Source organism: Haematobia irritans, chromosome 5, assembly GCF_050003625.1.
Source record: "Haematobia irritans isolate KBUSLIRL chromosome 5, ASM5000362v1, whole genome shotgun sequence".
NCBI lineage: Eukaryota > Metazoa > Arthropoda > Insecta > Diptera > Muscidae > Haematobia > Haematobia irritans.
In genome coordinates, this window is record NC_134401.1 from 78644083 (window position 1) to 78663322 (window position 19240).

The 19240-nt window shown below is 33.1% G+C and overlaps 1 protein-coding gene across 1 annotated transcript in view; it reads right to left on the minus strand.

Moving 5' to 3' along the window:
• The window catches only part of Gp210 (nucleoporin 210), a 280949-nt gene that overhangs the window by 57457 nt on the left and 204252 nt on the right, over window positions 1–19240 (minus strand). Inside the window, exon 23 of the mRNA XM_075309079.1 lies at window positions 4174–4224. Within this exon, the coding sequence (XP_075165194.1) occupies window positions 4174–4224 (51 nt within the window). The remainder of the gene's footprint in view (window positions 1–4173; window positions 4225–19240) is intronic.

Here is a 19240-nt window from a genome sequence, read left to right on the forward strand (position 1 = left end):
GGAAAATTTTGCTTACTTAAGGGTGCTTAATTATTTTGTATTAAATTTGAAGACGACCGGTTAGTAAATAGGCTTAATACGACCCCATTTGTTGAAATCGGGCGATACATATATGTGGGGGCTATATCTAAATTTGATCCGATTTTTTCCAAATTCAATAGCATTCGTCCTTGTGTCAAAAAAGCACTGAACCAAGTTTCATCAAAATAATTGCGACCGGAATCCTGCGAATAATACATAGACAGACCGACCAATGAAGGGACGAATACGAATAGATAGACCGGAATCCTGCCAATAATACACTCAAAAAAAAAAGTGAACTCTCTATTTCACTAAAGCCAATTTAATTTTATTTTAGTTCATGGAATTATTATGTTTGGAGAAAGTTTCGTTTACTCTAATAATTTTTTGTTTACGTGAGTTAAATTAACTAAAACCGAGGAAAAAAATAAACTCAAATGAAGCACAATGATAAACTAAATTCGTACCTTCCACAAAATAGTTCAGAATGTCTTTAAATTCGTGTCTTCCACAAAATAGTTCAGAATTTCTTTAAATTTGTAAATTTTACCAAAAATGCCTCCATCATGAACTTCGTATGTCACTAAAGACATTCTTGCAATTTTGAACTACAAGTTTTTCCTTCAAACTACAAAATTTTCTTTAACAAGTGAAAAAACTTAGTTATGTCTAATAAATTTTCTTGAATTTGTCGAAAAATATTTACTTATTTTTTATGACATCGGCGTGATGCCAACGTTTGTAATACTGTTTAGTTAAAATTTTCTACATATATTCAAAATTTCTAAAATTAACCGAAACTTTTCTTCCTGGTGGGTTCACTGTTTTTTCTCAGGAGGTGATTCCGAGTCGATCAGTATGTTTTATGGAGAGTATAATCAATATTTCTGGTAGGCACATTTTTTACAGATCAAAGTATCCCACTATGTGGGATAGGATATAAAAACTGGATGTATTTATGGTTTTTAATGTTTAGAAGCTAAAATTTAGAAAATGCAAATAGTTAGTGGATGGTGTTCGCGTACTTTTCGGCTATGGCTTACTCAGAATGCGTAATACAAAAATTTACTAAATATAACAGAATTGTGTGTATTTATATGAAATGAATACCTTTATTTTATTTTTAACCAAAATATATGTTTTATTTAAATATTATTTAAATTCCCGATTTTTTAAAAAGCAAAAGCCGATTATGACGATTTTTTCGGGAAAAAGTGACGAGTTTTCTTAAAATTTTATTTGCAGTCCTGAGTGTAACACAAAGGCAACATATTTTTGCAAAACGAAAACACTCTTATTTAGAGAGAGAGAGAGAGAGAGAGAGAGACACAGACAGAGAATTAAGACAGGCATTAACATAACACAACGATAAAATCTAATGAGAGCAAATAGTGGGTGCTGTGAAAGTGCAACATTAATTGGGCCTTCCCCAAAAACGTAATATGCTTAAGTATGACGGCAGTTCGGAAACTTCTTAGCCTAGCACAAAAAGCGCGGTATAAACAGAAAAAAGTTAAGTGTTTTGGAAACTTCCATCTCTGTTATGAACACATGTTAAATTTTGTTTCGATCTGGCAACTCCTTCATATAGAAACAGGTGTTCAAAAAATCCGTAATTTTTTTACAATAGAAAAATAAGAAATGCGTGCTGTCATCAAATATTTACATAAAAAAGGTTTATCGAGACAAGAAATGCATAATGATATGGTGAATGTGTTAGGTGAAAGTGCTCCTTCATACACACAAAAAAATTTTTTTCTGATTCAATCACGAAATTAATTGATCCAATTAATTTTTTAATTGAAATGTCTTCAATCACAGAAATGATAGTATCAATTAAAAAGTTAATTGACAGTCAATTAAAAAATTAATTGATCCAATTAAATATTTAATTGCTAATATTAATTTGTGTGATCGATTTTTATTTCAATTAAAAAATTTGTTGAATCAATTAAATTTTTAATTGAATATTTTTTAAAACTCAATTAAGATTTTAATTGGAAAAATTTTCGTGAAATTTTTTTCTGTGTATGCAACCGTAAAATATTGGGTTGCTGAATTTAAACGTGGTCGTATGAAGATGAACCACGTAGTGGACGTCCAAAAACAGCAACAATAACAGAAATTGTAGCCAAAGTGCATGATATGGTATTAAATGATCGACGAATAAAAGTGCGTGAAATTGCTAATATCATGGGCATCTCAAATGATCGAGTCCATTTACAAAACGCATAAGAATGAACATTTCTCAAGCTTGTTTGGATCGTTTTAAGCGAAATAAAATGGAGTTTAAGTGTCGTTTCATAACTGTTGATGAGACATGAATCCACCACTATACTCCAGAGACAAAAGAACAATCCAAACAATGGACTGAAGCTGGAGGAAGTGCCCCAAAGAAGGCAAAAACAATTCAATCGGCTGGTAAGGTTATGGCAACGGTTTTTTGGACTTCAAGGGTATTTTATTGATTGACTATCTGCATAAGGGTAAAACAATAAATTCAGAGTACAATTGCAACCTTTTGGATCAATTAAATGTACAAATTCGAGAAAAACGTCCTGGCTTACAACACAAAAAAAATTTTCATCAAGACAACGCACCAGCGAACAAAAGTGTTTTAACAATGGCTAAAATCAACGAATTTAAGTACGATTTGCTTGACCACCCACCTTATTCTCCTGTGATAGCTCCCAGTAACTTTTACTTGTTCCCAAATCTAAAAAAAAATTCCTTACAGTTGTAAACCACTATTTTGAAGACCTTGAGGAAAAATATTTTAATCAAGGAATAGAATTGCTAGAGAAGCGTTGTACTAAGTGTATTGAAGTTTCAGGAGATTATATTGAAAAATAAAAATATGTTTGAAAAACTAACTATTCTCTTTCATTGATAAGCTAAGAAGTTTCGGAACGACCCTCTTACAAGTACTATTTAATTTGCATACTAAAATGTGAGAAATAAGAGCGCCAAAATGATCGGACATTGGAAAAAATAAAAACAACGAGCATTTGTTCTCGTCTTGAGTGCAGAATTTCAAGTGAGACAAACCCCTGCATCAGGGCTCCCAATAAATAAATTTGAAAAGTTTTGGGAAAACAAATAATCATGATGTTTTTGGGGTAAGGTTTACCCCTGAGACGAAGTTGACAACGCCGTGAGTGTGTATGAAACAAACGGCGTGATAAACAAATAATTGTTTGAGCTACTGAATAAGCTTAGTTTTGAAACCAATCAAAATGGTATTTAGACGCAATTTAAAAATTGTTTACAAATAATTGTATGTGTGAATTGAACAAATAGTGTTTAGTATTTAATATTGTGCCAAATAAATAATTTTTTATGATTTTTAATACTTGTCTGAAACGTTTGACCTCGAATATTTTCAAAAATTTGCAAACTTTCTAGACTAGATTCAGCATTTTTTCAACAAATTTTTAATAATTTGTACCATTGTGTTAATTCGTAATCTGTTTTTATCATATTTGAGACAAAAAAAAAAGTTAAAAATGACTCATTAAAAATATGAAAAAAGCAAGTTTTAAAAACATGAATTGAAAAAACTTCCTCTGTAGTTAAAATAAAAGAACATCTTTGGAAGGAAATTTTGGAAGTGATTTTAAACAACTTCCAATTTTTTTTTTGCTGGGCATTCATTTGTAACACTATTATGTATTACGATACAAATGAGAAACCAATACTTTGGCACAAGTGTAGGCAAATGTTAGAAAAATGTTAATATTTGCATCCAGTGTGCACTAAAATTTACAGAAGTACCCAAACGTATTTCCCTCCATGCGAAACATGAGGAAGTACCAAAAAAAAAAAAACAAAAACGAAAATAGTTATATAAAACCATGTTGCAATAACAACACCGAATGTAGTTGCTATGAGAACACTACCACTTCCTAATGCGAACAGGAAACGGAAACCAAACTTTAAAAATCTGGCCAAAAATATTACAACAGTTTTGAGTTGTGATTATTCCCACTTTCATTTGATACGACTAGGTAACTCCAACAATGTTCTTTTTGTATGGAACACAGAGAGGGTGAGCTAGAAAGATGGTTATGAGTTTTTTTTTCTCTCAATCCAGAGGAAAGACGAAAGTTTAGAAGTTGTTGGGGGGGAAATTGTTAATTAAACTCTACTTACCGTCTGGGTTTATTTGAGTTGTGCCACTTGAGGGATTCAAATACAAATAAACTGAAATGAAAGGAATAAAACAAGACGTAAGCAAATTTATGAATATTGTCACCTTAATAACACCATTCAACAAAAAATTGTTTACTGGAGTGAATGTAATCACATTAAATACATTACGGAACTTAAGCTTCTTAATAAACTTATAAATATTATATACAGAGAAAATATGTGGAAAACTACGTTATATTTGCCATATATTTTCAAAATATCTTAAACCTGGCCATAATATAAATTTAAAATTTTTTTCTTTCCAATCATTTGGAAATGATCAAATTTAAGCGTTGCATCTCAAATTTGATCATTTTGAACATATGGTATAGAGACTTATTCCGCAATATCGTTTAAAAACGTGTTGGATTCAAATGTGTTTCAAATGTGCGTTTCTATTCCAAAAGTTTCATTATTTTTTACTATTGTTGTTTTTGATCTCAGCTTAAAACCATGCATTAAGCTGTAGCTTAACCAACAGAGGATGTACAGCTGTTTCGTAATTCCGAAACCATCTTGCAGTCTATAGACCAGCAAAAAATGCTTCAGTAGTAAGAGTTTAGTTGCGCTTTTTGATATACAATAAAGTAGGCAGTGCATCCACACTGCATGAATCGGTGGCAATAACGTAAACGAGTAACCAAACTAGCTTATGATCATTCGTTTACGTTATTGCAACCAATTCATGCAGTATAGATGCATGAAACGTAGTGCTGTCCTTCACGCCAAAAATGCTATACTCAAGATTATATATAACTTCTGAGCAATTATATCAGCGCTATGTAGAAGCTGCTCTAAATCGGGACATCGCCCTCAAAAATCAGCGCTGATTCGGTTGTTTTGTAAGCTGTTGGTACTGCCACTCTCCCTTACAATCATGCCGAAATAGTGCTCCATTTTTTGCTGGGAGGGCTTTGCCCAAATAAATTTGACAAGCATACTTTTCCTCTGTTGGTTAAGCTACACTTGTAGTTTAGTCAATGCATGGTTTTAAGCTGAGATCAAAAACAACAATAATGATTGAAGAGAAACCAACAATAACAAACAAAACGAATGAAGATAGAGGAAACACGCTCAAAAACAAACCCAGCCAACTACATTCAAATCGATGATTTGAGTTTGGCAAAGGCAAAGAGATATGCTTGCAAATTTGTTTAGGCAGTAGCCGACTATCAAACCTTTTTTCGGAAGGTTCAATTGTAGTTCACTTTGGGTTGAGTGAATTACCCGAGTTTATTCTAATAATTGATAGTTTTGCTGCAAGTAGAGGATGCTGATGAGGAATGTGGTAATTCAGAAACAGCTGTACATCCAACCATCTTGCAGTATATAGGGCTTTGTCCAAATAAATTTGACAATCATACTTTTCCTCTGTTGGTTAAGCTACACTTGTAGTTTACTCAATGCATGGTTTTAAGCTGAAATCAAAAACAACAATAATGATTGAAGAGAAACCAACAATAACAAAGAAAACGAATTATATTTTACTCTTTAAAAATTTCCAAATATTAATACTTAATTAAAAAAAACATATATCTATGAAAGCGCGACATTTATATAACTTATAATGAAGCAGGGAGTACATAGGGGAATTGATGAGGGCAACTTTGTATTGGAGTCTGCATAAGAAGCTTAAACCGGTTTCTCTATGTTTCGTCAACATGTGTATCGTACTATAAGACGGACGATAAATTGGGTGATATGAATAATCACTACCGTGTGGATATTACCCAACGTGCACTGAAAAAATATTGACCTAATATGAAAGATTATGCAAACTTAAGTTTAGAACACGAAATATAAACTATATTAAGGACACATTTCTTTAAAATAATGAAATTTTCATTAAAAGAAAGTTTATAATATGTGCTTCATAATTTTTGTTTTTTTTTATTAAATTTGGTACACGAATCTTGAAAATTTGCATTCCTTTGTTAAAGTCGTATGGCTTTGAAGTAAGACAAATTTTTGATATAAAAACATCGGACTTTAATTAACTGATATATTGAATCTTTCAATTCAAGATCGAAAAACTAAAACTTATATTGAGGATTTTGGATTTTTGGATTAAAGTTGTATTTTTTAGGAATTAAGAAAACAGTTTGTACTTTAAAGTACCTGTCAAAATTTGGATTTTTAAATAGTGAACATATTTATAATTATAACGCAAAAAAGAGTAAAGATCCGTTAACTGAGGACTATAACTTAAATTTAATTTTATGGATCCTAGATTTCAAGCCAAATATGACTTGTCTTTATTTTAAAGAAGGCGTATTTTTTGTTCGGAATCTATACCGAAATCTTTAAGGGAAGGTAAAAATTTTTGCATCCAAGTACACTTTTTTAGTGTGGCAAAGTGGCACGATTGTTCCTGTGATGACTAAAAAATGCAATTTGAACACTCTGGCAGTCTAGTACTGGAAAAATGGAAAATTTGACGCTTGCCATCTTTCAATCACGCTGACGGGCGAGTGCAGATGAGGAAAGGAATATATATTGCTCATAATTGGTGAGTTTTTCTACTTTCTTTTGGAAATAAAAGTAGAATATTTTCTAATTTGCTAAATTGAATTTTTGTGCAGAAAAAGTCTCCGTGCACAACGCTCTGGTGGAATTTACACCGGCCGTATGTTATATTTACAAGCAATATTGAGATTAATAGAATAAAGGTTCACGAGAAGCGATCCAAAAGATTCCCCAGAAAACCCATTGGTAAAACAGTGAACATTTCTGTGATAGAGGCTATAGAACCAGAACCTCGTAGACTGCGACGCCATTTACAATCTCGTTCCCACCTCCTTTTCATTACCGTATTTAGAACAACGGATTACTATGGGATAAAATTTCTCATCAATAATAATTACGGATCGCCACATGACATCCAACTGAAATGGAACCCGAAAACACCTCAAGGGGTAAATACAATTGAAGAAAATTTTTTTTGGGTCTGTGGGCACAGTACCGCTTGTATGTATGTAAGTTTAAAATTATTTATGTACACGATCGTGTCCCGTTTTAATTGAATTTGTGATTACCTACGCATAGGGGTAATGTTTAGTAGTTCTCCTACTTGGAAGGATCACATTAATACCCCAGCAAAAAAAGTGTCGCCAAAAAAGTAGTGAAAATGTTCTTTTTGGATCCGGAAGTGGTGCCAAATTGACGCAGAAGCGATGAATTTAACATGGGCTTGTCATAGGACGGATGTCCACAAATTTCAACAGCCGCTGCACTGAATTTGCATCACTTCTTAAGGTGTGAGGCGAATTCAGTGTTTTGGATGTGAATTAAGAAATTTTGTGATATTGTGACAAATAAATAATTTTTAAAATTTTTTATGATTTTTAATGCATTATAACGCTTGTCTGGAACTCTTGCGATCAAATATTTTCAAAAATTCGAAATTTTCTACAAAGAATTAGCACTTTTATCGGCTAAATTTAAAAAATTTGTATCATTTTATTAATTCTTAATCTGGTTTTAACCTATTTGAAACACAAAAAAAAAAAATTAATTACCATTAAAAATATGAAAAAAGCGAGTTATAAAGAAATTGACTCAAATGAACTTCATGTGCAGTTAAAATAAAGAACATCGTTGGGAGAACATTTTTGAAAGTTCTTTTAAAGTTGTGCCTTGAGAAGAACTTCCAAATTTTTTTGCTGGGACAGTCATAGGACAAGGATACGATAAAAATGGACCACACAATCGCTCACACCAGTTCGAATAAGGTCTCTTCTGACTGAAACGCACACAGGTTACAGGTTCACTTTATGGATGTGGACTATTTGCAAACTGTGACACAACTAGAAACCGTAAACTAAACACTTTTTAATAGAGTGATGCGATACGAGGGCGGTTCGGAAATTTTTTAATATAATCTCCTGAAACTTCAATACACTTAGTCCAACGCTTTTCTAGCAATTCTATCCCTTCATTAAAATAGTTATCCTCAAGTTCTTCAAAATAGTGGTTTACAATTGTAATTGCATCTTCATTTGAGGTAAAACGATTGCCAGCAAGGAATTTTTTTAGATTTGGGAACAAGTAAAAGTCACTGGGAGCTAAATCAGGACATAAGGTTGGTGGTCAAGCAACTCGTACATTAATTCGTTGATTTTAGCCATTGTTAAAACACTCTTGTACGCTGGTGCGTTGTCTTGATGAAAAATTTGTTTTTTGTGTTGTAAGCCAGGACGTTTCTTTCGAATTTGTACACTTAATTGATCCAAAAGGTTGCAATAGTACTCTGAATTTATTGTTTTACCCTTTTGCAGATAGTCAATCAATAAAAAACCTTTGAAGTCCCACAAAACCGTTGCCATAACCTTACCAGCGCCGATTGAATTGTTTTTGGCTTCTTTGGGGCACTTCCTCCAGCTTCAGTCCATTGTTTGGATTGTTCTTTTATCTCCATGTCTCATCAACAGTTATGAAACGACGCTTAAAATCCATTTTATTTCGCTTAAAATGATCCAAACAAGCTTGAGAAATGTTCATTCTTATGCTGATAAATGGGTAAAATAAAAAGAAAACTTGGTAAAATCTGTTCAAGAGGCTTTGCAGCATATACTGAATTTTACCGCATAATTTTTTCTTGTTTCGTTTTCTTGCTTTTGTGTCGTTAACATTGAATATTTAATCAGCTGGCAAAAAAATTGGGACATTAGAGGGTTAAGTAAAAAAGATGTGTAAACTAAAATCAATAGTAACCACTACAATTACTTGTAATTTGAAAACCACTTTTTTGATAAATAATTTACATGTCATGATTAAAAGTATCAAATAATTTTTATTGGAAATCTACTCCTGATGAAGCAAATCAATGTAATTGCGAAATATTAAAGAATGAAGAAACCAATACATATAAAAAACGATCTTATCAAGCTTGAATAATTATTTTCTATTTTCGTTTTCGCTAGAAGTATTTGGAACTCGCTATCGAATTAATTACCAACGCCCAGCAATTTGACGGAACATCAAAAACTTTTTGGTGTTGAACCCAAGATATTTGTATGTAAGGCGGGCATACTAGTCATGGCACCACGATGGCCATACTTGGTACTTGTCTGTTGTTTCATACACATTTGGATGCGACATGTAATGAATATCTCTCTTCTCAATGAGAAGAATTGCCCCTTCCTCCTATAACAGAGAATGGAGCGCCGTATTCTTCTTCCCTTATTCTGTCGGCTCAATATTTTATATTATACACAGGTAGTTACAAAAATTCATTAAGATGATGGTTTGTGTAACATAGTTTAACTTTTTAAAAGTACCGTAATATTTTCACCCTTTATCTTTACCCAAAATTTTACGATATATCACCAATCTTTCCCCCTCATTCATTCTCATCCTCACAAAGAATTCATTTCGGTATTCCATTTCAAAGCTTTCAAATCTGTGCCATATCCAATAAGGATATCAATACATAGTTTATAAATCTTTCGATTTTTGCCGCCCTTCAACCATCATCAAGCAACTCCAACTATTATCGCTAGCCGTGATAACATTTCGATTACAAAACAAACAAGGGTCCTTTATCAAGTTTTGTGGCAAACTAAACATTTCACCATAGACAAATACTACTACGTCTACTGTTTGCTTAATCCTTTTTCTTTGACTATGCAAAATTAATGTCCTAAAGCTATCGATAGTTCATAACCACATATAGTGGAGTTACCCACTCCACAATGAATGTAATTCAGAAGGTGGGAAGATTGGCAAAGAACAAAAAAAAAACAGAGAGAATTTGAAACGTGTAACGGACCGTAAATTGATACAGGTTCAGAGGTTCTAATAAGATGCAAACTAACCTTCTCATCCTCCGGAATCTGTTCGAAGGATGACGCCAGGTCGGCAATATCTTTCAAAGTACATACGTGCGATAAGAAGCGAAACCACAACGAGCATTTATTATTCCATTCAAATGAAAGATAAATAAATACACATTTGAATATTAAAAATATCAAGAAAATCACCCCAAAGGCATTCAAGTGAAACTAATAATCATGGAGTATTTGCCATGTGAATAACACAAGGATGAAAATGACGAGCATAATAAACAATGTAATGAATATTAGGGCTTCGAGAAGAGACATGTATGTTTCGGATGCTACCGCACGTACACCCTCAAAAAAAATCGCTTCTTTAACATATGTTCCAAACATATTTTGCAGGAAGCACATATATTATTGCATACTGCCGAAACATTAATATGTTTGTTTTATGTGAACATATTATATGTTTGGAAGCATTTTGAGCCAAAAATATTATATGCTTGGAAGAATTTTTCCCAAACACGATTGTGCTCATTCCCTAACATACTCGTAATTTTCACTTCCACGAATTTTTTAGTTATTGGCACATTTCTCTGTAATACAAATAATGTTGAAGAAATTATTCACTTTTATAAATTTTTTAAATTTTACCTTTCGCCTGCACGGAGAATCGAACCGAGGACCATACAGTTTGTAAGCCAACACACTATCCACTGGGCTACGTAGCTGTTATAGTCACCAGTAGATAATTATCGTTTTAAGTTACATTTATATAGCATAGTTTGCAGCGCCCACGAGCCTATGCAAACATAACATTATTTAACAGAAACATACATTTGTTTGCCACGTGGAGCAGTGGTTAGCATGTCTGCCTTGCATGCAAAGGGTCGTGGGTTCAATCCCTGCTCCGACCGAACATTTTTTTTTTTTTTTTTTTAATTTACACATTTATATTTATACTATATTAATTTTTTTTTTAAATGAAACTTCGAAATGTGCGTTATTAAAGATTTATAGTCAGTAACAGTGCTTGATATAAACGAAATTGACTGATTTTTGGATAAAATATTATTTTTTATTGCAAAAATAACAATCTTGTAATAAAAAACTGTTTTTGTACAAAACTTTAAAATTTGGAAGGAATTCAAAAACTCTCACAATAGAAGGACGTGGAGTCGAGTAAAAACATACATAAATAATTTTATAATATAAACATAAATTTATTTAGGCGTGAACAGTTTTTTACTAGCATTTAACACCATCGCTCTAAAATTCCTTTTATTTTTCTTTAATAATTCATTTTAAAGAAAATAAACTTTTTAAATTGTTTTAGCTGTAAAACTCGAACTTAATGCCCGCTTTTATATTTGATGGTGTCCGTCAACTCCTCGTGGACTACTTTTTAATAAAGAGGAACTAAAGTTTGTTTTTTACATTTTACTGTGTAATTTTTCACTATTTCCTCCTTATTTCAGTTTACTGTCCCAACTCTAAAAAGAGTATAGTGGCCTTTCGTTATTTTTATGAAGACCCCTGATTTCTTTTAACGAACCAAGAAAAAAATTGTGCCCATAATGCCAAAATGATAAACAAAACACATGTCCACATACATAAAATGCTGCTCTCAAGGCGAAAACATAAGCTGTTTGTTTTTCAAATGTCTATTCTCTTGGTTCCGAATGTATATTCTCTTTATTCAAATTAAATAATATTTAGACTTAAACATATCAAATTTTTGGCCTTATCATAAAACAGTTTTCCGAAACAACATACAAGCGGTTTCACAGAAATTGTTCTCTTTTGACTCTTTTGCTGTGTTATATTGATATCTTTCGTCAACTCTCCCGGTTTCCATCACTATTTCTCTCTATACTCTCTCTGTCGCTTTGAATAAAATATCACAACATATGTATGTTTAGTCGAAATTTGTAAATTTATGTATGTTTGTATTCACACATATGATTTTTATGAAACATTCATGCCCCAGACATAATATATTCTAACATATTAACATAGACGTCCCAAACATTTAGTGTTAGTTCAGGAACATTACATGTTCGCACTTAAATATATTGTGGTTTAAAATCGTGCCCGAAACACATTTTGTTTATATCGGAACATATGAAAAACATATTTTTCTAACAGTGTAGGTTATATGAAATTACAATGAGAAGTCTGATTCTCCGCTCCGCCTGGGTAAAAATATACCTATACTGAATGCTGCTTTTGAAATATAAAAATCCTCCGGGCGCGTCTCGAAGTGGCAGATAGTTGCAAACGACAGAGGCTAACATTTAGGCGTGATGCGTCCAACTATTCAGGAACTTCCTCTGCAAGTTCCCATAGACCAGAATTGATACCCCAATTAGGTTTGGATCTTGATATAATAAGATCCAAACCTCTCGATGCACCGATATCATACAATCTTGGAACTGCTATACGTGTCGGTTAATTGGCAACTCTTTTTGAGAGCAGAGCCACAACCAACAAGGTAACTCGAGGAGGGGGAGGAAGTGGAGCTCTCCGACTAGATTTCGACGCAGAAGTTGTTGACTTAATGCACAAGCCAACAACTGTGGATAAGGGCAAAAACAAGATTCTATACATTTTACTAATGGCGATTTCGATTGGGAAAAAAGGTGCAACATTCTCGAAATTGATTGCCACATATGAAGGACATTGTCATAAATTTTGGTTCCTGTACCCCTCAAAATGTTATGAATTAATAATAACTTTGGAATGACACTATCATTTGGGCGAAAACACAATGAGGGAAAAAGTAGTGTAACACCAAGGCAACATATTTTTTGCGAAACGAAAACGCCCTAAGAAATGTTGCTATAAAAAGACCTTTGCTCTCCCTAGAAAAGTGGTGGTATACGCTGACGATGCACTGAAAATAGTATTGTAGTGAGGCCAAGCATTTTGTGTTCTTACTAATGCGAATTTTGCTTAGCATAGAAGACGCATTTTGGGTATATTTACATGAAAGAAAATTTTGTTTGACTACGGTCAACTTGACTTTAATAATTGTGAAAAATTATTTATATTTGTTGACTTTTTGTATCTTGACCATAAAGCAAAACAAAAAAAAAAAGCAAAATAGGAGATGTTTTTCATAACATTATTTCAAAGACGTTTTTACTTAAAACATAGCACTATTTATACTTGAAGTCTGAATTTCGAAAGTTTAAGTTGTCGTTAACATTTTTCAATGGATTTGATAACAAATAAGCGATAAAACAGATTAAACGAATAAATTAAAATTTATTTCCTCGAAACAAGTACGCAAAACTCAAATATAAAGAGAATTATGCCATAAACGAATTATGTCCTTACTTCGAAGAATCGGAACTTCTTTGGCTCGGAATCAATGCAACACTCATTATCTATTTATTTATTTATTCAGCTATGGTAAGCCAGATTGAAGATAAATTCATTAATACAATAAGTTTATAATTACGTTAAAGTTAAAAAAATTACGGACCAGAAAAAAATAAGTAAGGATAAAAAAACTGGGTTTCATGAACAAAATACACTGAAAAAAATATTGTCGTGAGGTCAAAGATTTCATGTCTTTAAAATACGAATGCAAATTTTGCTTAGCATACAAGACGCATTTCTCTAGTATAAAGTTTTTTTCCTTGACCAAAGGTCGATAAACTTTTCAATTGAGTCGTATTGTCCTTATAATTAAGTGATTTGATTTAAAAATGGATATCATAACATGAAAGAAAAAATGTTTGGGCTAAGGTCAACTTGACTTTAACAATTTAGAAAAAATCTTTAAATTTAATGAAATTGTCTTTACATTTGTTCCTTTTTTGCATCTTGACTACAAAGCAAAAAATCGTTCAAATATAGGACATGTTTTTCAACACTTTATTTTAAAGACGTTTTGCACTTGAAACACAGCATAATTTCTACTAGAAGTCGAGTCTTAATTTGGAAAATAAAGTCGTCGTTAACTTGTTTTTAAAGGACTTTGATAGCATATGAAGAAAAAAAGCTGAAAAAGCGAAAAATTAAAATTTGCTTCCTGAAGCAAGTACACAAAACCCGATTTTAAAAGAGAATTGTGTCTTAAAAGTATCTTTACTTGTATTCTCCGCTTCTTTGGCTCGGAATCAATACCAAATTTTTTAAAGTAAAGACAAAATCTTTGGAACCGGGTATGCTTTTTTTTCAGTGTAGATAGATTCAACTTCTTTAAAATGTGAATATTACAACCAGAAAAAAAGAAGTTGAGAAGAAAAAAAAAACTGGTGTACGTTGGCATAATAACGGAATAGTCACAAACAGGAACACAAAATGTAAGCCGTTGACAGGAACAATTGACGCGATCAGATTACAGGAAATCGGTGAGACGACAATCAGGAAACAGTAAATAGAAGAAACAAATAGAATGGTAGGGGCAGGAACAATTTGCTGACAGATGAGATAGGTTAGCAGGAACAACTTGGAAGGCAGGAACAGTGATACGATCAGAACAGGAGAGAAGTTTACTGGAACAATTCTCGAGACAGCCAATTTTCAAGGTAGAGGGAAAAAAGACTTAGGTAGAATTATAACGAAGTTCCATGGCAAAGCTTAAAGTGGTGTTCGATGGTGGGCGACGTGTATCAAAACCCGTTTAACAGTATGTATCGGATCAGATAAATCAAATACGTTGCTAAATTCATTATAATGTTTACAGAGCCGGTAAAAGGAACTGTGTTCCTCGTAATTATTTCTACAGACGGGTAGTTTCAATGGAAAATATTGTCGCGTAACACGTGAAGGAACATTAATGTCAAGTTTACTAATCAATTGTTGTGAGTTAATATCACCTTTCAAGAGTCTACTAATAAAAACTACATCAAACACTAAACGTCTTTGCTCCAGAGTCAAGCGATTGACATAAGGAGATTCAAAGGATCAGGCCAACCTAAACCACGTAACGCAAAAAGTAGAAATCTCTTCTGAAAGGATTCTACTCTATCAACATAACATTGATAACTGGGAGACCAAACGTCAGACGCATATTCCAGGATCAGACGGACAAGTGAAGTGTAGATACGTTTCGACAGGTAAGGATGATTAAATTCCTTCGGCCATCTCTTAATGAAACCCAGTGTGGACATAGCCCTGGAGACAATTGACTCAACATGAGAATCGAAGTTCAGACTGCGTTCAAATAACACACCTAAATCATTATATAGTTGAACGTCCTCTAATTTAACGTTGTCATTATACTATTCCGTCAATAAAGCATTGGACCGAAAGAAGGTCATCTTCTTGCATTTGCCAAACTTGAGACACATTCCATTAATGTCACACTAGCGAACAACCTCATCCAAATCGCCCTGTAATCGACAAGAATCAACCGTCGTGCTAATCGACGAAAATAATTTCACATTATCCGCATACATTAATATATTTGAGTGATGGATGACCGATGACAGATCGTCAATATAAAGGGCGAACAGTACTGGTCCGATATGGCTTCCCTGAGGAAACCCAGATGTAACCGATATCTTACGAGATGGTTGACCCTTAAACATAACGCATTGAACGCTGTCAGACAAGTAAGATGAAATCCAGCATAGTAAGGCTGGAGGAAACCCTAGCGCAGATAACTTATACAACAATAGACGATGACTAACCTTATCAAAGGCCTTGCTGAAGTCAGTATAGATAACATCAACCTGATTACGCCTTGAGAATGCATCATGTATATATGAGGTAAACTCCAGAAGATTCGTCGACGTCGACTTCCCTTTCATAAAACCGTGTTGATACACCGAAAATATAGACCTTAATGAGTGAACGAGTCTATCAGTAACCAATCGCTCAAAAAGCTTCGGAATTAGAGTAAAGATAAAATCTATGGAACCGGACATACTCTTTTTCTGTGTGTGGTACCAGAATTACTGGTGTGCCTTTTTAACAATTGGCTTCGGCATTCGGTCAACAATTCATAATTACTCCAAAACACCAACAAAAGAGAGCCAGAGTGATATCAAATTTTATTTGAAAAATAGATAAGTTTTTTCTAGGAATTTTTTTCCCAGTAAAATCTTGTAAGAGCTAGCCATAAAGAAATAACACGTGCAATATATTTCAGAGTCAGTGTAGTATAAAAAATAATTATTTTTGTTATGTTAATTGATTTAAATGCTTTTAATTGGCTGATAGTAAATTGGCACTGGATGGCGTTCTCGTACATTTTTGCTAATTTTTACTTTATTGCAAGTTTACGTTTTACTGGATTCTATGATACAATAAGTTACCAACAAGGCCGTATTCAGGGGGGATCAAACCCCCCCCCGAAATGAATAAATATTTTTATATAAATAAATATATATTTTTAGCTGCATAGAAAAATCTTATCGAAGATGTTGAAGAAAAGCTGGAGGTTTTATTTTGAAAAACGCTTACCTATAAAACTTGCACAAATCATAGAATACTAGTTGAAAAGTCCGTCAAACGACGGTCGAAAAAAACAAATGGTTTTTGTTCTCGCACCACAAATTTCATTTTTGGAAAATGTCTTTCTGCTTTTTATTTGTGTTTGTTGTTCTTTTTGTTGACATGACTCGCTTTGTTTGGCCATAGCAACAACAACGAAACAGCCAAACACACATGTGTAAATGAAATGGCGCAAAACCTGCGAAAAGAACCTGCCTAATTCAGCGATGGAAGCACTTGGAGAGTGCAATAAAGAGATATTTCCAAACGTGCATATTCTTTTAAAAATTTTGACCACTTTGCCAGTTACTCAGGGATGGAAAATACAATTTTTAAGAAAGTACAAAAAATGTATTTTTTGAGCGGAAAGGTACTTTTTACTAAATTTCACAAAAATTTCACTGGAAAATTATTGTCAAGTGACTAAATTTTAAAGAAAATAAAATTTTGACAAAATTTTCTATATAAATAAAATTTTGCAAAAATTTTCTATAGAAATAAAATTTTGCAAAAAAAAAAATCTGTAGAAAAAATGTTGCAAATTTTTTTCTATAGAAATAAAATTTTGCAAAAATTTCCTATAGAAATAAAATTTGTACAAAATTTTCAATTGAAATAAATTTTTGACAAAATTTTCTATAAAAATAAAATTTTGCAAAAATTCTATATAGAAATAAAATTTTGAAAACATTTTCTACCGAAATAAAAAATCGGTAATATAGAATCACATTCTTTTTTCGACTAAAACATTCTTGAAGTTCAATAAAATCCGGTTTTTGACTATGTCTTTTACAAAATCGAGATATTCTTCCCACATGAACATGTTTGTTTTGCCATATTTGTAAAAGACTATTAGCAAATAAGGTTGATAAAGACTTTCTCAAAATATTAAAATATTTTGTCAAAGCTAGTGTACCATGGATTGGCATTAATGTCGGTTCATCGCCGAATAAATGTGCCGACTGAAGAAGTAATTGATTTATTTGCTGCACAAAAAGCCCGTCGGCTCAATTTAATATTATAAAAATATTGTATACATACCTATGCATAAATAAAATTTTCTACACATGATATTATATGAATATTTTTTTTTAAGTTGTACCCCCCCCCCCCCCCCCCCCGAATTAAAATCCTGGCTACGGCCTTGGTTACCAAAATATCCCTTTATGTTAAAGGGACTGTTCCTTTATTGTTTTTGTGTTGATTTATAGAACATTTTTTGTAATAAAAAGACTTCACAAATGTATGCAACTTTTTTTTAACATTACGCGACTTTTTTAGACGCAATGGTGAAAGAGTGGTTCACCACCTGTGATAGATTATCCAGCCACTATAGCTAACGTAAATTAACGTTTAAAGCAGTGTAGTGAAATAGTTTGTAGAGGAGAAAGGGGACCTTCGAGGTCCCCTTCCTCCTCGAAATACGCCATACATACACTATTACACCGAGATTCTGGAAAGATTTTTTTTTTACATTTTTCGTCAATTCGTCTCAAAAAAAATCGCCAAAAAATTGTCACCCACAAAACAGCTGAAAACTAAGCTTTAGGAACAAAATAAAAATGTTATTCAAACAAAAACATAAGAATAGGTTTCAATTCATTTTATATTAAAAGAATAATACCATTTAAATCTCCAATTTAGTCACCTAGTTTCCAGTTTTTTTTTAACGTAGATTAATTTTTAAGATATATGAAACTAAAAACAATATTTCTGATTGTGACAACATTTTTAAGCACTATATGTTCCGATTAGGGATCTATCAATCGAAAATCGATTAATCGAATTTTAGCATGAAAATCTAAAAAACAAAAAGTCGAAATCGGTTGTTAACTTAAAAATAATCGCAAATCGATTTTAGATTTTCAACTAATTTTTAGTGGAATGTCATTCGGCTATAAAAAGGGATCATTTTTTTCAAAAATCGATTTTAAATTTTGGACTATTTTTTAATTTTGACCATCAAAAAATCGATTTTAATGTTTTATTCATTGGTTCCAATTAAATTGAAATGTGCCTAAAGGGTGATACGGTCAAAATTTGGTCAAGGGAAAACGCGTGTATATCGGTGAAATCGGTGAACTGCTGCTCGTCCTTAGCAGTTTCGTTGGTCTTCTTTAGGTTCCGCTTGACAATAGCCCAGTATTTCTCAATTGGGCGGAGCTCTGGCGTGTTGGGAGGGTTCTTGTCCTTGGGAACCACCTGCACGTTGTTGGTGGCGTACCACTCCATGGCCTTTTTACCGTAATGGCAAGACGCCAAATCCGGCTAAAACAGTACGGAACAACCGTGTTTCTTCAGGAAAGGCAGCAGACGTTTATTCAAACACTCTTTCACGTAAATTTCTTGGTTGACAATCCCGGGAGCTATGAAAATGCTGCTTTTCAAGCCACAGGTACAGATGGCTTGCCAAACCAGATGTTTCTTTGTGAACTTTGACAGTTTTATGTGCTTGAAAATATCTGCTACCTTTCCCCTTCCTTTTGCCGTATAAAACTCCTGTCCCGGAAGCTGCTTGTAGTCGGCTTTGACGTAGGTTTCGTCGTCCATTACCACGCAGTCAAACTTCGTCAGCATCGTCGTGTACAGCCTCCGGGATCGCGCTTATGTCGTCGTATTTTGTTTATCATCGCGATTTGGAGTCACTACCTTCTTGTAAGTCGATAGTCCGGCTCGTTTTTTGACTCGATGCACGGTTGTAGACGATACACCCAGCTTATGTGCGGCATCTCGGAGAGAGAGGTTAGGGTTTCGCTTGAAACTACCGGCAACTCTCTTTGTAGTCTCAGCGGCTTCCG